Source organism: Coenobita brevimanus, chromosome 40 (genome assembly GCF_032717465.1).
Source record: "Coenobita brevimanus isolate Jiangsu-jjx chromosome 40, ASM3271746v2, whole genome shotgun sequence".
Classification (NCBI taxonomy): domain Eukaryota; kingdom Metazoa; phylum Arthropoda; class Malacostraca; order Decapoda; family Coenobitidae; genus Coenobita; species Coenobita brevimanus.
Genome location: NC_136993.1, coordinates 57,773,695 through 57,791,496, shown reverse-complemented (window position 1 = coordinate 57,791,496; position 17,802 = coordinate 57,773,695). Strand labels below are relative to the sequence as shown.

Sequence of the window (17,802 nt, the reverse complement as noted above, 5' to 3'; positions counted from 1 at the left end):
GAGACATATGGGTTGGTTAAGTAGTCAGTTAGTCAGTATCATAAAAATTCTGCAATGGGATACGAGACAAGAATCATTAAATGTCTAAATTTGCTTAGTTTTTATTGGTCAGGAAACACGATGCACGTTGTTCAGGGTAGTAGGTGCATTTACCCCTTCAGCCCACTGACGTCATTAATATTTCTTCATATTGCTGCCTTACCAATATGTAATAAAAGGATAACTTTGTTAAAATGATCGTTGGGAAGAAGCAAGATATAATTAGTTCAGGTGCCATGGGATTCAAGCTGATTCGAGACACCAATGTCAAAATATGATGTTCGTCTTGTGAATATGTGACAGATTTTCATCAAGAAGGTTAATTTGAGCCAGCGGAAGAATGAGGGCATCGGTTTCCCTGTTACTGCTGCTGGCGTGGACTTGTGCTGTGTCTGGTGCTGGCCTTCCTTCTCTCGCCCTCACCTCAGGTAGAACACTGATAAGTTTATTGTTGCAAATACACACACACACACACACACACACACACACACACACACACACACACACACACACACACACACACACACACACACACACACACACACACACACGTGAACCAATGTTACACATGTGAACCAATGTCCCTTGACATTTCTGTTCACTTATTTCCTTCTTATCCTTATTTCCTTCCCTCATGTCTACATGCCCATTTTTTACGCCGTCGGTTCTACTGTAGGAAAGAAGTGTGTTAGCCCTCATAAACATTCAGTCCACACACACACACACACACACACACACACACACACACACACACACACACACACACACATAAATGATGACTGACATCAGTCATTTTGTCAAATAATATCAAGATCAATAATGTATGATAAGTTTCTTTACATTTATTTAGATACAAATTTATTTATTTATTTATTTATTTTCTGTTGTAGATCTCTTTTCCACAGGCAATATAGGTCTATTTGAGGTCACTGCAAGTGTGGTGGCAAACCTGCTCGATATAATCTCAGGAAATAAGAAGTGTGCTACATTCTACTTTACATATGGCAATACATCCCACGTGGCTTTCAAGGTATGTATGCATGGGCATATATAGACAGACAGATAGATACTGGTTTAGACACTAGCGGAAATGCCCGACTTTGCCTGGCATCTCCACAGATAGTTTTCAACCCCTTCCAAAACCAGAAAATCGATTCGGGGGTCGAGATCTGGTGGTAAACCTCGAGAAGCAAATTATCTTGCACTTTCCTGTTTGATCACTTTAGCCTCGCGGAGTTTTTTTTTTTTTTCGCATAAAAGAATAATTACTGTATACATCTTAACTGTAGCAAAAAATTAAAGTTGTAGCAAAGATCGAGCAAAGTTTCATAGCTAACGGATTTCAATGATATGTCCCTAAAACCCTTCCCCATGATGTCAGGAGTGTGTACAAAACATTTCAGTTGATATGAGTCTTTTTCATTTCAGCATCATTAATATAAAGATAATGGCACTTTTACTCTCAGATAATTTCTTTTTAACACTGGAAGACAAGTTACTGTAAATATATTCAGAGCGAAATTACCTAGACACAATATTCAAGATCATACCATGTGTTTCAGTGTTCATTAATATTAGGGAGGACGGCTTATGGAATATGAATAATTTTTACTTTTGACCTAGAAGTTAATATTTTTATTTTCTTAGCACTTTCTGTGCAAGGTGGAGCAATCGCTGGGTGCTTGGATCACATTAACGCTTTCACTAATAGCAGTAATAGGGCCAAAGATAATTAATGGCACCTAAAAATCTGAGTTTTCATTTAAATCATACGTGACTTTTAAGTGCAAATTATAAATACTGTATGAATGTTATGTTTGAAGGTGAACTGTCACGAAAGGTTTTGGATATACCAGAATGTATTTTACAGCAAATGCAGGATGCTTACTTAGCTTAGATAAATATAAAGGAAATAACGAGAGAGAAGTAAGAGGAAGCAGAAAAAGGTCAGTCCTTGACTTCTGGTTATTTGAAACAAAAATCGCCTGGTCCCTTATCTTTCCTCCTGGTCAAATAATTCCGTATCGTACTACTATCATGTAAAAGAAGTTTTACTTAAAAAATGGTGCCAACATTACAGCAAGCCACAGTGAATACAGGTTAATACTGAACTGATTGACATAGGGCCACATTCAACAGCTGCTGGGTAACTGTCTGTTGCAAAGGCAATGATCTGCAGTGAAGTGCGAAACTGGAAAGTTGGTCGAGTACACAATTCCAAAGAAAGGCAAAAATAGAAAGAAAGGTATGAAAATACGAAACTGTCGTACAGTACTGCAAACAGCATTAGACAGAACTAATTAGAGGTATATCGATGTACCATGGACATTATCATGCGAACTACCGCTGGTAATGCATTGATTCTGGTGCCAAATGAGGGTGGCCTTTCCACAATAGGAAGTACAAGAATTCAAGTGTGGTTAACTATATAAAGTGTTATTTTCATATCTGATAACCAGTGTCTTTAAGCAGATGGATAATGCTAAAGCGGGAGTAGCTGTGTTCGAGGTGGGTGTGAACGACCAGAACGTTAACGTGACGCAGTCACAGCTCTCCAGGGTGATTGCCCAGGCTCGCCAGGTAGGTCATTCTCACGTTTCTGCTGAGGCGGGTAGCTTGCTCTCGCATTACTGCTGAGGCGAGTTTGTCATCCCGCATTCATGTTGATGTGTGGGTAGGACAGTGTAACATAGCTACAGCAAGCGTGTCATCTCACATTACTGCTGAAGGGAGTAGGTTACTCTCACATTACGGCTGAAGAGAGTAGGTTACTCTCACATTACTGCATAGGGGTAGGTGACTCAGATAACATATGAGGTGGTGAAATTACCAGGTGCGGCAGGCGTCATGGTGCGTGACGGTGGTGGTGGTGAGTGACGACCCAACCTTCCTCATGGCCTTTGCCGACGAGTCCCTCACTGGTCGCCTCCTGAAGCAGTCAACGAAGGTGCTGGTGGTAACTCGGCTGATTAAACAAGATGTTCTAGATCTCCTTGCAGCTCACTGGACATACTCCATGAACAATGTCCTCGTCATTAATTCTGATTCCTCATCACAAACAGTAAGGTAATACTTTGTCAAGAAAACCCTTTCTATGTCTTTCATTAGAACCTACCTTGAAAAATAAAAAGTTTCATTATCACCCATCAGCATTGTTTTAAATAAACCTTAATACCTCGACGTTTTTACTGTTAAACCAGGGAGGATGACTAACTTTCAGTATCTGTGGCTAATGTCACACGATCTCCCCCGCCACTGGGAAACCTCATGAGATTTGAAGATTAACTTGGATGTAGGTTGAAAACCGTTTTTTAAAGTCTACTCCATTGTTGTTTGGACAACACTACTATTTAGGCAACAGTGCTTTTGTTGACATAATAATATTCACGCAATGACGTTACCTCATTTGTCTTCACTCGACATAACAAAATAATACCACTCAATAATCCATTTTCTTTTCTTTTTTTCCCAAACGGTGGTAGCATGAACTTTTTCTTTTTTCCTTTTTCTTGTCTTCACTGCCCATTGCACAGTGTTTTTGCATCCTAACTTGTAAGGCGAAAACTAGTGTTCGCATCATTGCCATGCAGTTTTCATTAACATATAGTTATACTTCTCTGCCAGTTACTTTGCTGGTGCATCCCATGATTTCCTATATCAGCATCTTCATTCTACACTTCGTAACTTATACGGTAGACTAACTGAGGCGTGATGTCCGGCAAGATGAAAGCCATCTGTAATTAACTTTCAAGTGAGCCATGTTTAGAGTTTTCTGCATGCAGTTCAGCATTGAAGGTTGATAAATAACATTACTGTGCTTCGGTAATTTACTGTGTTTCTATCATGCACATCTCTTTGATCATATAATCATATTTCACAGAATCACAATATATATATATATATATATATATATATATATATATATATATATATATATATATATATATATATATATATATATATATATATATATATATATATATATAATGTGTACATATATATAAAGCAGTTACAAAATGAATGTGGTAAATAATCTTAACTCATTTCGAATTTGAGGCCCTCCTCAGGCCATCATCAGGTATTACAATACCTGTTACTGCTTTGGAAGTTGCGTTGTCCTGCATAAGTTGGTATATATATATATATATATATATATATATATATATATATATATATATATATATATATATATATATACACACACATACCTACACACACACACAATGTATATATATTGTTAAGAAGAGAAATTTGCCAGTTAGGTAGTCGAAGAGCACCTCGATGTTTCTCGACGTTTACTGTAGGTTTCGGTACGTGTGAGAGTCGCCAGTTTGCGTGCTGCTTGTACGCGTACCTATTTCGTAAGTATTGCGTTATTTTTTGTGCTCTTTTTCTCAATAATGTTTTACTTATGTGATTGCTTGATAAATTATGTAATTTAATCTAAGTTTGGATGCTAAATAATTTACAGTGTTATGTAATGTAGGAAAACTGGCATGTTTTGATGTCTCCTACTTGGTAACTGTTAACTGTTGCCCCATCGAGTTTGTGGTAGAAGTTTCTCGTGTAATGCAAACATATATAAGGATGGGGAAGGGACTATTTCAAGGGACTTTGATGCATGGTCGTGAAGAGGGTAGACGTGTTTTTCTCTGCGCTCTTCTCTAGTTTTCAGGGCTGCCTTACCGGCATTAGCTCCTTTTTTTTTCACCCTTCTGGTGACGCTTAGGTTTAGCTAGTACTCAGTTACCTCCCCTCCCTGTTAGTCTTGAACAGTAGGTGTCTGTTCTCATAAACTGAGTTTACCTTTGCTTATCGCCCACGGAGGGTCCCCCCCACTGATTGCTCTGGGGCGTGAAGTAACACGGTCGGGCCTCCCTGGAGTGGTTTGAGAGGGCAATCTCAGACTTAGGTGTGTGGTCCCCGGTTGTCTGTCCCTTGCTTGTTTTCTCTCCTTCTTCCCACTTCCCCCACTAGGGGGGAGTGGTACTATGGAGGACGCCCCTACTGCCTCTCCCCCCCTCAGGGGGGGAGGTGGTCCTGACCGACCCCTGACCGATCAACGGACTGACAGCCCCCAGACAGAACGGCCCCAGACTCGATTGCCTCTGGACATAAATGCAAAAAATGCTGAATTTGTAATCATCCATGCTCTAGGTTCCACTCCCTTGAGCAGTCTCAATCCTTTCATGATTAAGAAGGTTATTGATGGCTGTGCTGGGGAGGTGGAACAAGTGAAAAAACTTGTGAATGGAGACCTCCTTGTTAAGACCTGTAATTCCTCCCAAGTTAAGGACTTGTTAAAGCTGCGCAAATTCCACTGCTATGATGCCGAGGCCAAGATCCCAACATCCATGAATTCCTGCAAGGGGGTTATCACTTGCAGGGATCTCATGGTGATGAGTGAGGAAGACATCATCGAGGAACTTGCTCAGCAAGATGTCATCGATGCCCAGTTTATAACTAGATTTTCCGAAGGCATAAAGACGAAGACGGCCACCATTGTTTTGACTTTCGGCAAAGTTTCACTCCCGGCACATGTCAAAGTTGGCTATGAAATTGTTAATGTCAGACCTTATATCCCCAACCCACTCCGTTGCATGAAGTGTCAATTATATGGGCACATTGCTAAGAATTGTCGGGCTTCACAGTCAGTGTGTGGCAAATGTGCAACACAGGGTCACGATGCTGAGCAATGCACATCAGAGACTATCTGTTGCTTCCACTGTAAGGGTGCTCACTCCACTTCCTCTAGGGATTGTCCCAAGTGGAAGGAGAAAGAGGTCTGCACGGTGAAGGCGACTGAGGGTGTCTCCTACTATGAAGCAAGGAAAAAGGTGAAGCAGTTGCATGCAACTCCTACGCTGAATAGGTCCTATGCTTCGGCGGTGATGTCCCGTCCCGTGATGTGCTCTGCTGGGACACAGACTGACCCTGAACCGGTTCCTCTTGTCACACATTCTACCTCTCCATCTCAGCCTCCTGTCCAATCCACTTCTCAACCTGATACCCCTGTTACAACTTCCTACTCTCAGGCTGCTGCTGCTTCTCAGTCAGTCAAGCCTAAAACGAAGCCTGACAACTCTTGTAAGAGTAATATGACCACCCTTACCAAGTCACGTCCTCATGTTCTTCCTGCTCCTGGCCCAGCAAGGGAGAGGAAGGGTAGCTCTTCCTCGGTGGAATCTGGGAACCTCGTAATTGATGAAAATATGGAGGTTTCCGTAAGCAAGCACCGGGATAGGTCCACCGGTAGTCGCTCGCCTTCTGGCGGGCGGCAAAAAAAGCCTAAACACACTGGTCCCCAACGTAAATCTTAAACCGTCGCTTTCACTGTATTACAGTGGAATTGTAGAGGTATTGGGAATAAGTTACAAGATATAGCAATCTTGCTGTCAATACACAGGCCAGACGTTGTTTGTTTACAGGAGACGCGCCTGGAGGATCATCCTGATCCTCCACAGTTCAAACACTACCACTCGTACAGAAGATATGAAGGTCACGGAGTTGCCATTTACACACACAAATCACACCCACAAACGGAAGTGATTCTAAATTCTACTCTGGAAGCTGTCGCGTGCAGAGTAAAATTTAATAACACGTATCTGTCTATTTGCTCTCTGTACTGTCCTCCACATGGCCCCATTGATAGTGATGCTTTAAATTCACTATTTGAACATCTGCCTGGAAATAAGTTAGTGTTGGGCGATTTTAACGCCCATCACTATCAATGGGGTAGCTTGAGGATTGATGGTCGTGGGGAGCAAGTAGCCGACCTAATACTACAGTCCAACCTCTGTCTTCTGAACGATGGTAGAGCGACTCGTGTAGATGATCGTACTGGTAACTTTTCGGCCATTGACTTATCTTTGGCCTCCCCTGGTATACATCAAGATATCTCATGGGACCCTTACGACGACTCCTTGGGAAGTGATCATTTACCCATCTGTCTTTCTTATACAAGCGACATCATTTCGGACCCTCCACCTCCAAAATTTAACTATAAGAAAGCAGATTGGGGATCCTTCTCAAGGATCGCCAATTTAGATATATCTGGGGAGACCATAGATGTTAAGGTCGAAAATATAACCCAATCCATATTACACGCAGCTGAGGCTGCTATTCCCAAGACTTCTACAGTTCATGCGAAGCATAGAGCACATTGGTGGACACCGGATTGCCGACAAGCATTAAGAAAACGCAATAGGAGATACAGGATTTTTGATAGTCAGCCCACTGAGAAAAATTTTATTGCATACAAACAGGCACGGGCTGAGGCAAGGAGAATAATAAGAAGGGTCAAACGTGACTCATGGCGGTCCTTTGTGTCCACGGTGACTCGTACAACACCATTACGTAAAGTCTGGTCCACCATAAGAATATTAAATAATAAAGGCCCATATTTCCCAGTCACCACCTTGCAAGTAAATAATAACATCTATGACGAGCCCATGGACGTTGCTAACATCCTCGCCAGGAGTTTTTCTCATGTAAGTAGCTCAGTCAATTATGACCCGCGTTTCCAACATCATAAATGCACGGCTGAGCTACAGATATTAGACTTTGCCACAGAAGACATAGACTCCCCGTACAACCAAGAGTTTACGCTAGATGAACTGCTCCTTGCCCTTAAATCCTGTAAAGACACCAGCCCTGGACCAGACACCATCACGTATGGTATGATCCAGCATCTTAATCAGGACAACCTGATTAAGATGATAGCATTGTACAATGAGATTTGGGCGTCTCGAACGTTCCCAAACTCATGGCACTTTGCGCACGTCATACCGATACCCAAAGAGGCTGGTCGTCTTATGAATCCCACTTCATTTCGTCCTATTGTGTTGACTTCTTGTCTATGTAAGGTCATGGAACGTATGGTCAACAATAGGCTTCTTTTTGTTTTAGAGTCGAAGAATTTGTTAAATGATCAACAATGTGGCTTCCGTAAATACAGAAGTTCACTAGATCATTTAATGAATTTGGAGCATTGTATTGCAGAGGCATTTACCAATAAAGAATTCATGATAGGGGTGTTCTTGGACATCCATAAAGCCTATGACATGACATGGCGACACGGTATACTAATGAAGCTCTATGCTTATGGTTTAAGAGGAAATTTGCCTATTTTTATTTCAAATTTCTTAAGGGACAGAACTTTCTCTGTCAAATTGCCACGTAACGTAACATCGGATATATTTATCCAGGAAAACGGGGTGCCACAGGGAAGTGTGCTTAGTCCTACTTTATTTAGTATTATGATCAATGATATTCTGTCATCAGCTCCCATCCCGAGGAATCTTAAATACTCGCTCTATGCTGACGATTGTGCAATATGGCACTCTTCCCGTAATGCACAATTTTTGGCTGGGCGGATTCAAGCAGCCCTTGACTCCGTCCACCAATGGGCCTTGCAGTGGGGATTTAAGTTTTCCGTCCGTAAGTGTGCCGCTATAGTTTTCACTAATCGTAACGTACCTAATTTGTGTTTAACTTTGGATAATCAGGCGGTACCATTTCAAAATTCTGTAAAATTTTTAGGAATACATTTTGATCGTAGAATGAATTTTAAACTTCATGTTAATACTTTGCTTGCTCATTGTGATAAACCGTTAAATGTCCTCAAGTACCTAGCGGGTACTACATGGGGTGCCGACAGAAAATCTTTATTAATGGTGTATAAGTCCCTTATTCGATCGAAGCTAGACTATGGCGCACAGGTGTATGGCTCGGCATCTGATGCCACGCTGAAAGGATTGGATGTGTTGCAGAATAAATGCTTGCGAATGTGTCTTGGAGCTGTCCGGTGTACCCGTGTGGCTCGTATGGAAGTGGAGGCGAATGTGCCTCCCCTCCGTATTCGCCGTGACCACCTGGCCTTGTCCTACAGCGTAAGGACATTAAGGAAAAGTAATATCGGCAATGTGGCCTGTACCCCCCTGCGTCAATACCACCACCTTCTGCAGGGGGTGTGTCGGCCACTTGCCGCTCGCCTCCGGTTACTGACTCAGGAGCTTGATGTGGACCCCAGTGACTGTGACAAGTTGGTGCTTAAAAACATAGATCCTTGGGAGCCACCCGGCTTTACAGTCGATGTTACATGGCTCCCAGCACCAAAGGCCAAGGCACCGGAGGCGGAGGTCCACCACTTGTTTCGTAACATCATTGTTCATCACTTGGGGTCCCATCAATTGTACACCGACAGCTCCAAGTCGAGTGAATGTGTGGGTGCAAGTGTGTGGTCGACTGAATGTGCCCTCAGGTATCGGTTGCCGACTCATACATCTGTGTTTACTTCAGAACTTTTTGCTATTGACAAAGCCATAGACTATGCTCTCAATTCTAGGCATGACTCATTTGTCATATTTTCAGATTCAAAATCAGCCCTTCAGGCAATTGGATCTTGCACTACGGACTCTCATGAGATCCAGGGCCGCATTGTTAATAAGTTGCATTCATGCAACAAGTCATTCACGCTGATCTGGGTGCCTGGTCATTGTCGTATCTACGGCAATGAGCAGGCTGACTTATTTGCAAAGTCGGCTGTAGAGCTCGAGGAGACTTGGGACGTTCCTCGTGATCTACGGTCGAGTCTATCTCTCGGAAAGAAATCAATAAATCTTCTGTGGCAAGGTCAGTGGACCAGACTAAATATTCCAACTTGTAAGCCGTACCTGGGCGACTGGGACACTGCCAACCGTCCCAGTCGCCTAGAAGAAAAAGTGTTGGCATGGTTACGGCTTAATGCCACCATTTTAACCCACATAAAACCATATATGGAAAGACGCTTCCCACCGCACTGTGACATCTGTAATGCGGTGTTATCTATCAGTCATATCATCCTGCGCTGTCGGCGATTTATTCGTGAACGTGCTTCACTTATAAATTACTGCGGCGCAGTAGGCGTCCCCTTCACCCTTTCCACCATCCTGGGTGATGGGGACATTGTTATGACTGATAAATTGATGGCTTTCTTGAGAGAGACCGGACTGATCAGAGTGATGTGACTTTTTTACTGTGTGGTTATGGTTTTTATGAACTTTAATATGTATATATTGTAATATTAATTAGGGTTGACAGTTGACATATTCTAAATAGTTCCTCCTCCCACCGATCTATTTCTAATATAGATGTCCCCTACATTAAGCCAAGTTCCTCGCCTGACAGTCACCAGCTGATGAGTGCAAGTGTGCAATATAGGAAGGTATTGGGCACTTGCAGTCGATGGTGGTCTGCTGGGCGAGGTTCTTCACTTTTTGTACAAATTATGTAAATACATTATATTATCTTGCTTAAGTTATTCTAATTAGGGACGACAGCTGACGTATATGGAAATGTTCCTGACTCGTCTGGTTCCCTTTCATATATTGATGTCCCCTATATTAGGTTGTGCCTCGACTGACAGTCACCAGGTGATGAGTGCAGGTATGTCATGTAGAAAGGCATTACATATCTGCAGTCGATGGTGTTCTGTTAGTCGAGGTATTTTTACCATTAGTGTAGGTCTAGCTATTTGTCTCTGTAGGATTTATTATAGGTTAGCGATTTGTCTGTTAGGTGATTAGTTTTAGGGTCTTTAGATTAGGTTTTCTTTATAATATAAGGTATAAAAAATATAAAACCAAGAAAAAAAAAAGATTAAAATTATTATATATATATGTACGTTTGCATGAAAGTGTGTCTGTATGTATGCATGGAAGTGTGTGTTTGTGTGTGTGTAAGTATGTATATATATATATATATATATATATATATATATATATATATATATATATATATATATATATATATATATATATATATATATATATGTATATATATGTTTAAATATATATACATACATATATATATATATATATATATATATATATATATATATATATATATATATATATATATATATATATATATATATATATATATATATATATATATATGGCCATAATAACCAGGGGCTTAGGCCCCAATGGTTGATAGGCCGGGGGAAAAAAAAAAATTCAAGCTTAGGTGGTTTTCTGTTCAGTTTGAGTGTAATGCAGTGTCAATGCAGTGTCAGGTATGTTTGCATATTTTCGGTAAATGTGAAAACGGTGAAGTGTTGTTGGCAAACAGCGAAGTGTTTATTGAAGTTTGTACATCATCGGTACTTGTGAAAATTGTGAATTGTTGTCAAGCATTAAGTGTAACTGCAGTCGGTAAAGTTTGTATAACTTCAATGTTGTGAAAACAATGAATTGATGTTGGAAAATTTCAAGTGTAATTAACTGGAAAATAAAGACAGTGAAATTTAAGAAGCCAGTGCTAATTTACAACGCATCAGCTGATCTTGTGTACTGAATACCTAAAAGCTGACCATAGGAAGAACAACTCTGTGGGCAACGTCCTTCCTATACTGTTCTACTGCTGTTGCAGCCTGTAGCAGTGTGGGGTGGGGACGTAACTATATATATATATATATATATATTTATATATATATATATATATATATATATATATATATATATATATATATATATATATATATATATAGGTTGCTTTCCCCCAAAAAAGGGGGGTAAGCGAGACACACACACACACACACACACACACACACACACACACACACACACACACACACACACACACACACACACACACATTTACTCGTAACTTAGCCCTAAGGGAAGAAGGGACAAATTCTCACGCAACTCACAACACGAGGGTCAACTGCGCAGTGCAATCAGCGAAATCCGCAGCAGAGCCAGACAGCAGAACTAGTTTACCTCTGCCATATCATAATGGACCCATCCCCTTACCAACACCTGACCTGATCAGCTGATCAGACCAAATGAACTAGAATATCCCCTCGAGGCCGAGTAACCATTTTCCCCAATCATCCCTGTCAAACGTAGCCACTCTTCCCTGCTCAACATCCATACATCTTGCATCTAATGCTCTCTTCACACTGCTCATCCATCCTATTCGTGGTCTTCCTCTCAGCCTTACTCCTCTCATAGCCGATCCAGTTATCTTTTTCACGAGTCACTTTTCATCCATTTCCTCCATATGTCCAAACCATCGCAGCACTCTCTGCTCACCTCGATCAGCTATCTCCCAAATAACTCAGTTTCTTCTTCACACATCATCATTTCTCACTCGATTCATACGTGTGATCCTACACATACTCCTAGACACCTCATATCCAATACCTTCAAACTCTTCTTCTCTGCTACACCCATATTCCATGTTTCAGTTCCATATAATGCAGTCGGTACCACTACACCCTCATACTTCTTCTCTTTACATCCATTCTAAGTGGACGACATAAAAACACTTTTTTTTTTTTAAATTCCTCCCAGCATCTTTCCTGCTTCATTCATTCTAATCTTCATCTCTACATCAATTCTTCCATCCACAACAACATGTGACCCTACATACTTAAAACACTCTACCTCCTCAAGGAACTCACCATTCAAAACTACATTCATCCTAATACACTCTACCAACCTCGAACACATCATCACTTTGTTCTGAATCTCATTTAATTTCAATTTCCTCCTTTTACACACTATTCCAATATCCTCTACTAACGGTCTCAACCTCTCCTATGAATCTGCTACCAGTGCAATATCATCTGCAAACAGCAACTGATTCAGATCCCACTCTCTACCATCAACATTCACCACCCTGAAACCTCCACCTAACACTCTCGCATTCACCTTCCTTACAACACCATCTATATAAATATTAAACAACCATGGCGACACACATCCCTGATGCAGCCTTACTTTCACGGGAAACAATCACTCACAGTATTTCCCACTTACACACGCTGTACTATTTACATAAAAACTTTTCACTCCTTTTAACAACCTACCACCTAGCCCCCTATCAGTTCTATTATGCGCTCTCTCTAAATCCATGAACGTCGAAAACACATCCTTACCTTTCGTCAAACATTTTTCACACACCTGTCTCACAGCAAACACCTGATCCACGCATCCCTTTCCTCTCCTAAAACAACACCATTCATCACCAAACACTCCCTCTGTACCCTTTCAAACCATCTTAATCAACACTCTACCATACTGCTTACCTACAACACTCAATAGACTCATACTACTAAAACTAATTACATTCATACTTATCACCCTTACATTTACACAACGGAACCACTCACGCATTTACCAAGTCCACTGGCACTATACCACTCACAAAACACACATTCAGCAATCTTACTGATCACTCAACAATAATCGTCTTACCACCTTTCAAACATGCCACAGCACACCAGTTAATACCTGCAGATTTCCCTGCTTTCATCTCCTTAACTGCCTCCTGCACTTACAAAAATTGGGATGCTGGGTCCAGTCGTTCGAACATGTATTAGGGGTAACCTCAAATGACCTCTGACTTTACTTGAAATGACCTCGGAGGTCAATCTCACACAGCCTATGTCCGAACTGGAGATCCTGTGAGAGTCCATGCCAAAAATTGGGCTGCAGGAGTACCCGGCATTGCACGGGACAAAAAGGGGAACACTTTACCGGTGACGTCAAATGACCCAGATGTGAAGTTTGACTTCCCTAAAACCATCCTTGGGTCACCTTGATTCAGAATATCTATGGGCCTGGGCGTCTCTGGCCCTTGGTTTGGGCATGACTGAAGGACAGACAAACAAATAAACAATGCAGCTCATATCTCTCTCTCTCTCTCTCTCTCTCTCTCTCTCTCTCTCTCTCTCTCTCTCTTTCTCTCTCAGACCAGATTGGCATCAACTTCGACGGTGGACCAAGTGGCCGATATCCAATGAGACGTCATGTACGAGGAGGAGCTTTATCTAATAGAGGTGACGAGACCTTACTTATATTGACTCTGTGAATCCAGAGTCGCGTGTGGTCACTAGGGCATCGAGGAAGGGGAGGCAGACTTGGGTAGACTTTTTGAAAGTGAAATTCAGGCCAGAGACATCGATGAGGTGATGTCTGAGGTTCTGAAGTTCTTGGATGTTCTTTGCCTTAATGAAAACGAAGTCAACAAACTGGCAGTAGATTGAATGATGGTTGTTAATCAATATAATGGCCTCGACTGTACCCATAAGAGTTTGCAAACACTGAGAATGCTGTCAAGTGTGGGGGGGGGGACATCCAACTTCTTCCCAGGAAGTTTTGATGTAAGACAGAGATGTGTCCTTGCCCCCACACATTTCAACACATGTATGGATTGGGTACTGGACCGGGCTGTGAGTCGAAGTCACTGTGGGTTATCATTTATCAGTTTCAGGGTAACTGACCTTGACTTTGCAGATGATGCAGTTATCCTAGTGGAGTCACTGGAGATATTACTGAGTGCCCTTGAGGAATTTTATGACAATGCGAAGCCATTGGGATTAAAAGTCTCCTGGACCAAGACCAAGGTTCAGGCATTTGATGGCTTCCTGGATGGCACATGACATGCGCCATGTCCAGCATGTCAAAACTTTTGAAAAGATAGCCACAGGCCAGACAGCTTGTCGTGAAGGCATAAAGCTTGGTAGGTGAATTGCTATCAATATACAGTTGGCATCCACGGAGTGTAAGGCAACATTTGAATGCTTTCAGATTTAAGTGGCCTTGCTGGTACCTTCGCCGACAAAGGTGTTTTACTGGTTTGTTAATAGTGCGACGGAGATCTTCCAAGATTTTCTGTTGAGATTTCTCGATGTTTTTGTCTGTCTGAGATGCGAAAGGATGGCCAGGACGTGGAAAGTCTGGACTGACATGCTGCCTGCCTCAAAACATGCGTACCATTCATAACCATGTTTATTTTTGCAATAGCCTGCTCCTTGAAAGCTTGCTTAACCCCTAAAGTACTAAGCTCATTGATCGAGCTTTTTGCGCAATTTCTTAAAAGGACGAGCAACACCGATCGTACAACATCCACTAATAACTGGCGGCAGCTGGCTCCACCCCAGCTGTGACATAGATGGCTTCTAACCAATCAGAACTAAGTGTTGGACACATCAGAGGGGAGACCCAGGCTGGTAACCAGGTGGTGGAGAGTGTACCCCCCACCTCCTTCTCACCACGTCCCTCTACCGCACTACCTTGTTACTACCCTACATCCGTTCTTACCACCACCACCACCCCTCCCACTCCCTCCTCATGCATCCCCCCCTTCCATGTGGATCCCCCCCATGTCCACCCCTCTCTGTCATCCCGGGGGGAGGGTATTTCTCCCCTACCCTTCCTCCTTGTCCCTGTACTCCACTGGGGGCCCTTCCTTTGTGTCTTGTGGAAGTCTCCTCCCACCCCTCCATCCTCATCCACCCCCTCCTGGCCTAACCATCTCCCACCACCTCCCCCCACCCCCACCCCCACCCTCTAGCACACAGTATCTTTACCTCCTCGGCCTCGAATATTTTGCGTATTTCTTATGGTTTACGGCGCATGTTTTAAAATCATTACTTGCATTTTATTCGTGTCTATGCATACATATATGCACATCACAATTATTTTAGCTATTTTTATTCCAAACCCACTCTAAAAAGAAATTTTATTTTATGCTGATGCATGCAAGCATGTTGGAGTCTTCAAAAATGAAATGAAACGAAATGAAATGAAAACTAGCTAAATTTGACAGCTCGGAGGGGAGGAGAGGGGAGGTTAGGTGAGGGGAGGGGAGGGAAGGGAAATGGAGGGAGGGGACTGGATGTGTGGGGAGGAGAGAGGAGAAGATAATTCTTACTATTCATCATATTTTTACTGGGGGGGGGTTCATGACCATATTCCCTAGCTAGATTTGACAGCTTGGTGGGGAGGGGAGGGGGGAGGGGAGAGGGGAGGGAAGGTTAGGCGAGGGGAGAGGAAGGGAGAAATGGGATGGGAAGGGGAGGGAGGTGATTGGAGGTATGGGGAGGGGAGAGGAGGGGAGGATAATTTTTCCTAATTATCATATTTATTTGGGGGATCTGTCACCATTTTATTTTTTTCTAAGCACATCACAGTGGTTTATAACATCTGTACACACCAAGAAAATTGATTTTGGTGATTTTTGTACGTATTTTTGTGAAGAAAACAGGTGCGGGCGGCGTATTTTCTTTGTCGCCGGGGCCGTGACGGGTAACTATTATAAACTTTGACGGGCCATAGCTCGGTAACTATTGCGTCTAGGAGGATGGGGTTTGCGTTTTCAGGTGTGTAAATTCAAGCTCTATAAATCGGGCATAAAACTTTTAACCTTTGACATAGTCGAAAAATAGGCCTGGTTTTGTGTCCTGGGGGAAGTCGAGCCTGGAGAATTGCGTACCCTAGGGGTTAAGAATTGTTACTGCCTTAGCCATGGTTTTCCCAAGCAAAATGGAAATATGCACACAATTTGCTCATTCAAATCTGGAGTAGTGGTTTGAGGATGAAAATCACATTAGTCACGTGCACAAACAAAGAAAAAACAAAACAAAATAGGCTATGGCCCCAGCTCTCTCAGTGCGATGCAACGTGACAGAACAGTTCACCAGGTCGCACACAAGTGGTGCTGAGTGGTGCAAGGGAGAACTAATTCTTTTTCTTGTACTATCAATCTTCTCCAGGAAATTTTGGTCTTCCTTTAAGGACATCATACCTTGATGTTCTTAAAATCTTCTCTCATCTGAGTAGTAATGTGTTTGTTTTGTAAGATATGATCTGCATTACAGTACAGTTCATTTAATAGAGGGAAGGAGAAGGTCTCTCATATATGAAGATTCTTTGGGTTCCTCTTCTCATTTCTAAGCTGGATTAGCAATTCTCATCGGCGTGTCTTTCCCCCGAGAGCCACCAAGAGACACGGAGAACCACTGCAAAAACAAGGTTAGGTTAGGCTAGGTGGCTCTTGGTGGTCCTCGATGAGAAGACAGACCTGATTGGGTGGCACTCGGTGGCCCTTAGTGAAAATATCAACCCTGTTAGTTGGCTCTCAATGTTCCTTGGTGAAAAGACTGAGTGGGTTAGGTGGATTTTTGGTAACCCTCAGTGAAAAGATCCAGCCTTCCATACCATATTTTTGCTTTTTTTTCTGCAGACAAGACGTTGATATTTTTTTACTGTGATTCATGTCCAGTATGTCGATGCCAAAAAGACAAAAGAACATACAAGAGAAAAACAAAGTGATGCTCGGTGGCCCTCAGTGAAAAGTCCGACTCATTCTCATCCTTGTCTAGTGATTATCCACCAAAGAATTTATACATAATTACATAACCCTTTCAAACTGATGACATATTTAAGTATCATCTATGCTTCCTATGATGATTTTATTCTGCTCATGAGTGTTTTCAATTAAGCAGTCCCCATTATCTTTAACTACAGTAGCACGCTAAAACTGATTAAAATCTACTAGAAGTATTTATAGATTCAAAAATAAACAATTACAAAACGAAAATTATTTTCTAAATACTCATAGAACCAACAGCAACATGATAAAAAAGTTAAATGTACGAATAAAACAAGTATTTAAAAATCCAATGAAAGTATATATAAGTCTCCCTCCAAATAAAATGCATAACTTGTTTAACATTTACCTTGACTATTAGCCCTATTATCTCATTAGAATAAAATTATCTTGCAATTGCATAATTCACTACGCACGTTCATCTATCACAAATGTAAGTTTGAAAACAATCTTTTTTTCTGTTTATGGCAGGATACAGACTACTTGTCTTCATTTGTTCTCTCTGCACTCCTCTAGATGAATGTGCAGAGAAATTTGAGTGCCATTTATGCATATAGGCTTCCCATTTCTTCATATGGACTTCATACACATACATATAAT

General features: G+C 41.8%; 1 protein-coding gene across 1 annotated transcript; it reads left to right on the top strand.

The window, feature by feature from the left end:
* The first annotated feature begins 379 nt into the window (after positions 1–379).
* On the top strand, positions 380–14,074 carry LOC145397137 (uncharacterized). The gene is made up of 5 exons (XM_080270335.1): positions 380–467; positions 945–1,069; positions 2,512–2,619; positions 2,873–3,100; positions 13,925–14,074. Exons 1-5 carry the CDS (start codon positions 380–382, stop codon positions 14,072–14,074), a joined length of 699 nt encoding a protein of 232 aa, XP_080126461.1.
* The last annotated feature ends 3,728 nt before the right edge of the window (positions 14,075–17,802 follow it).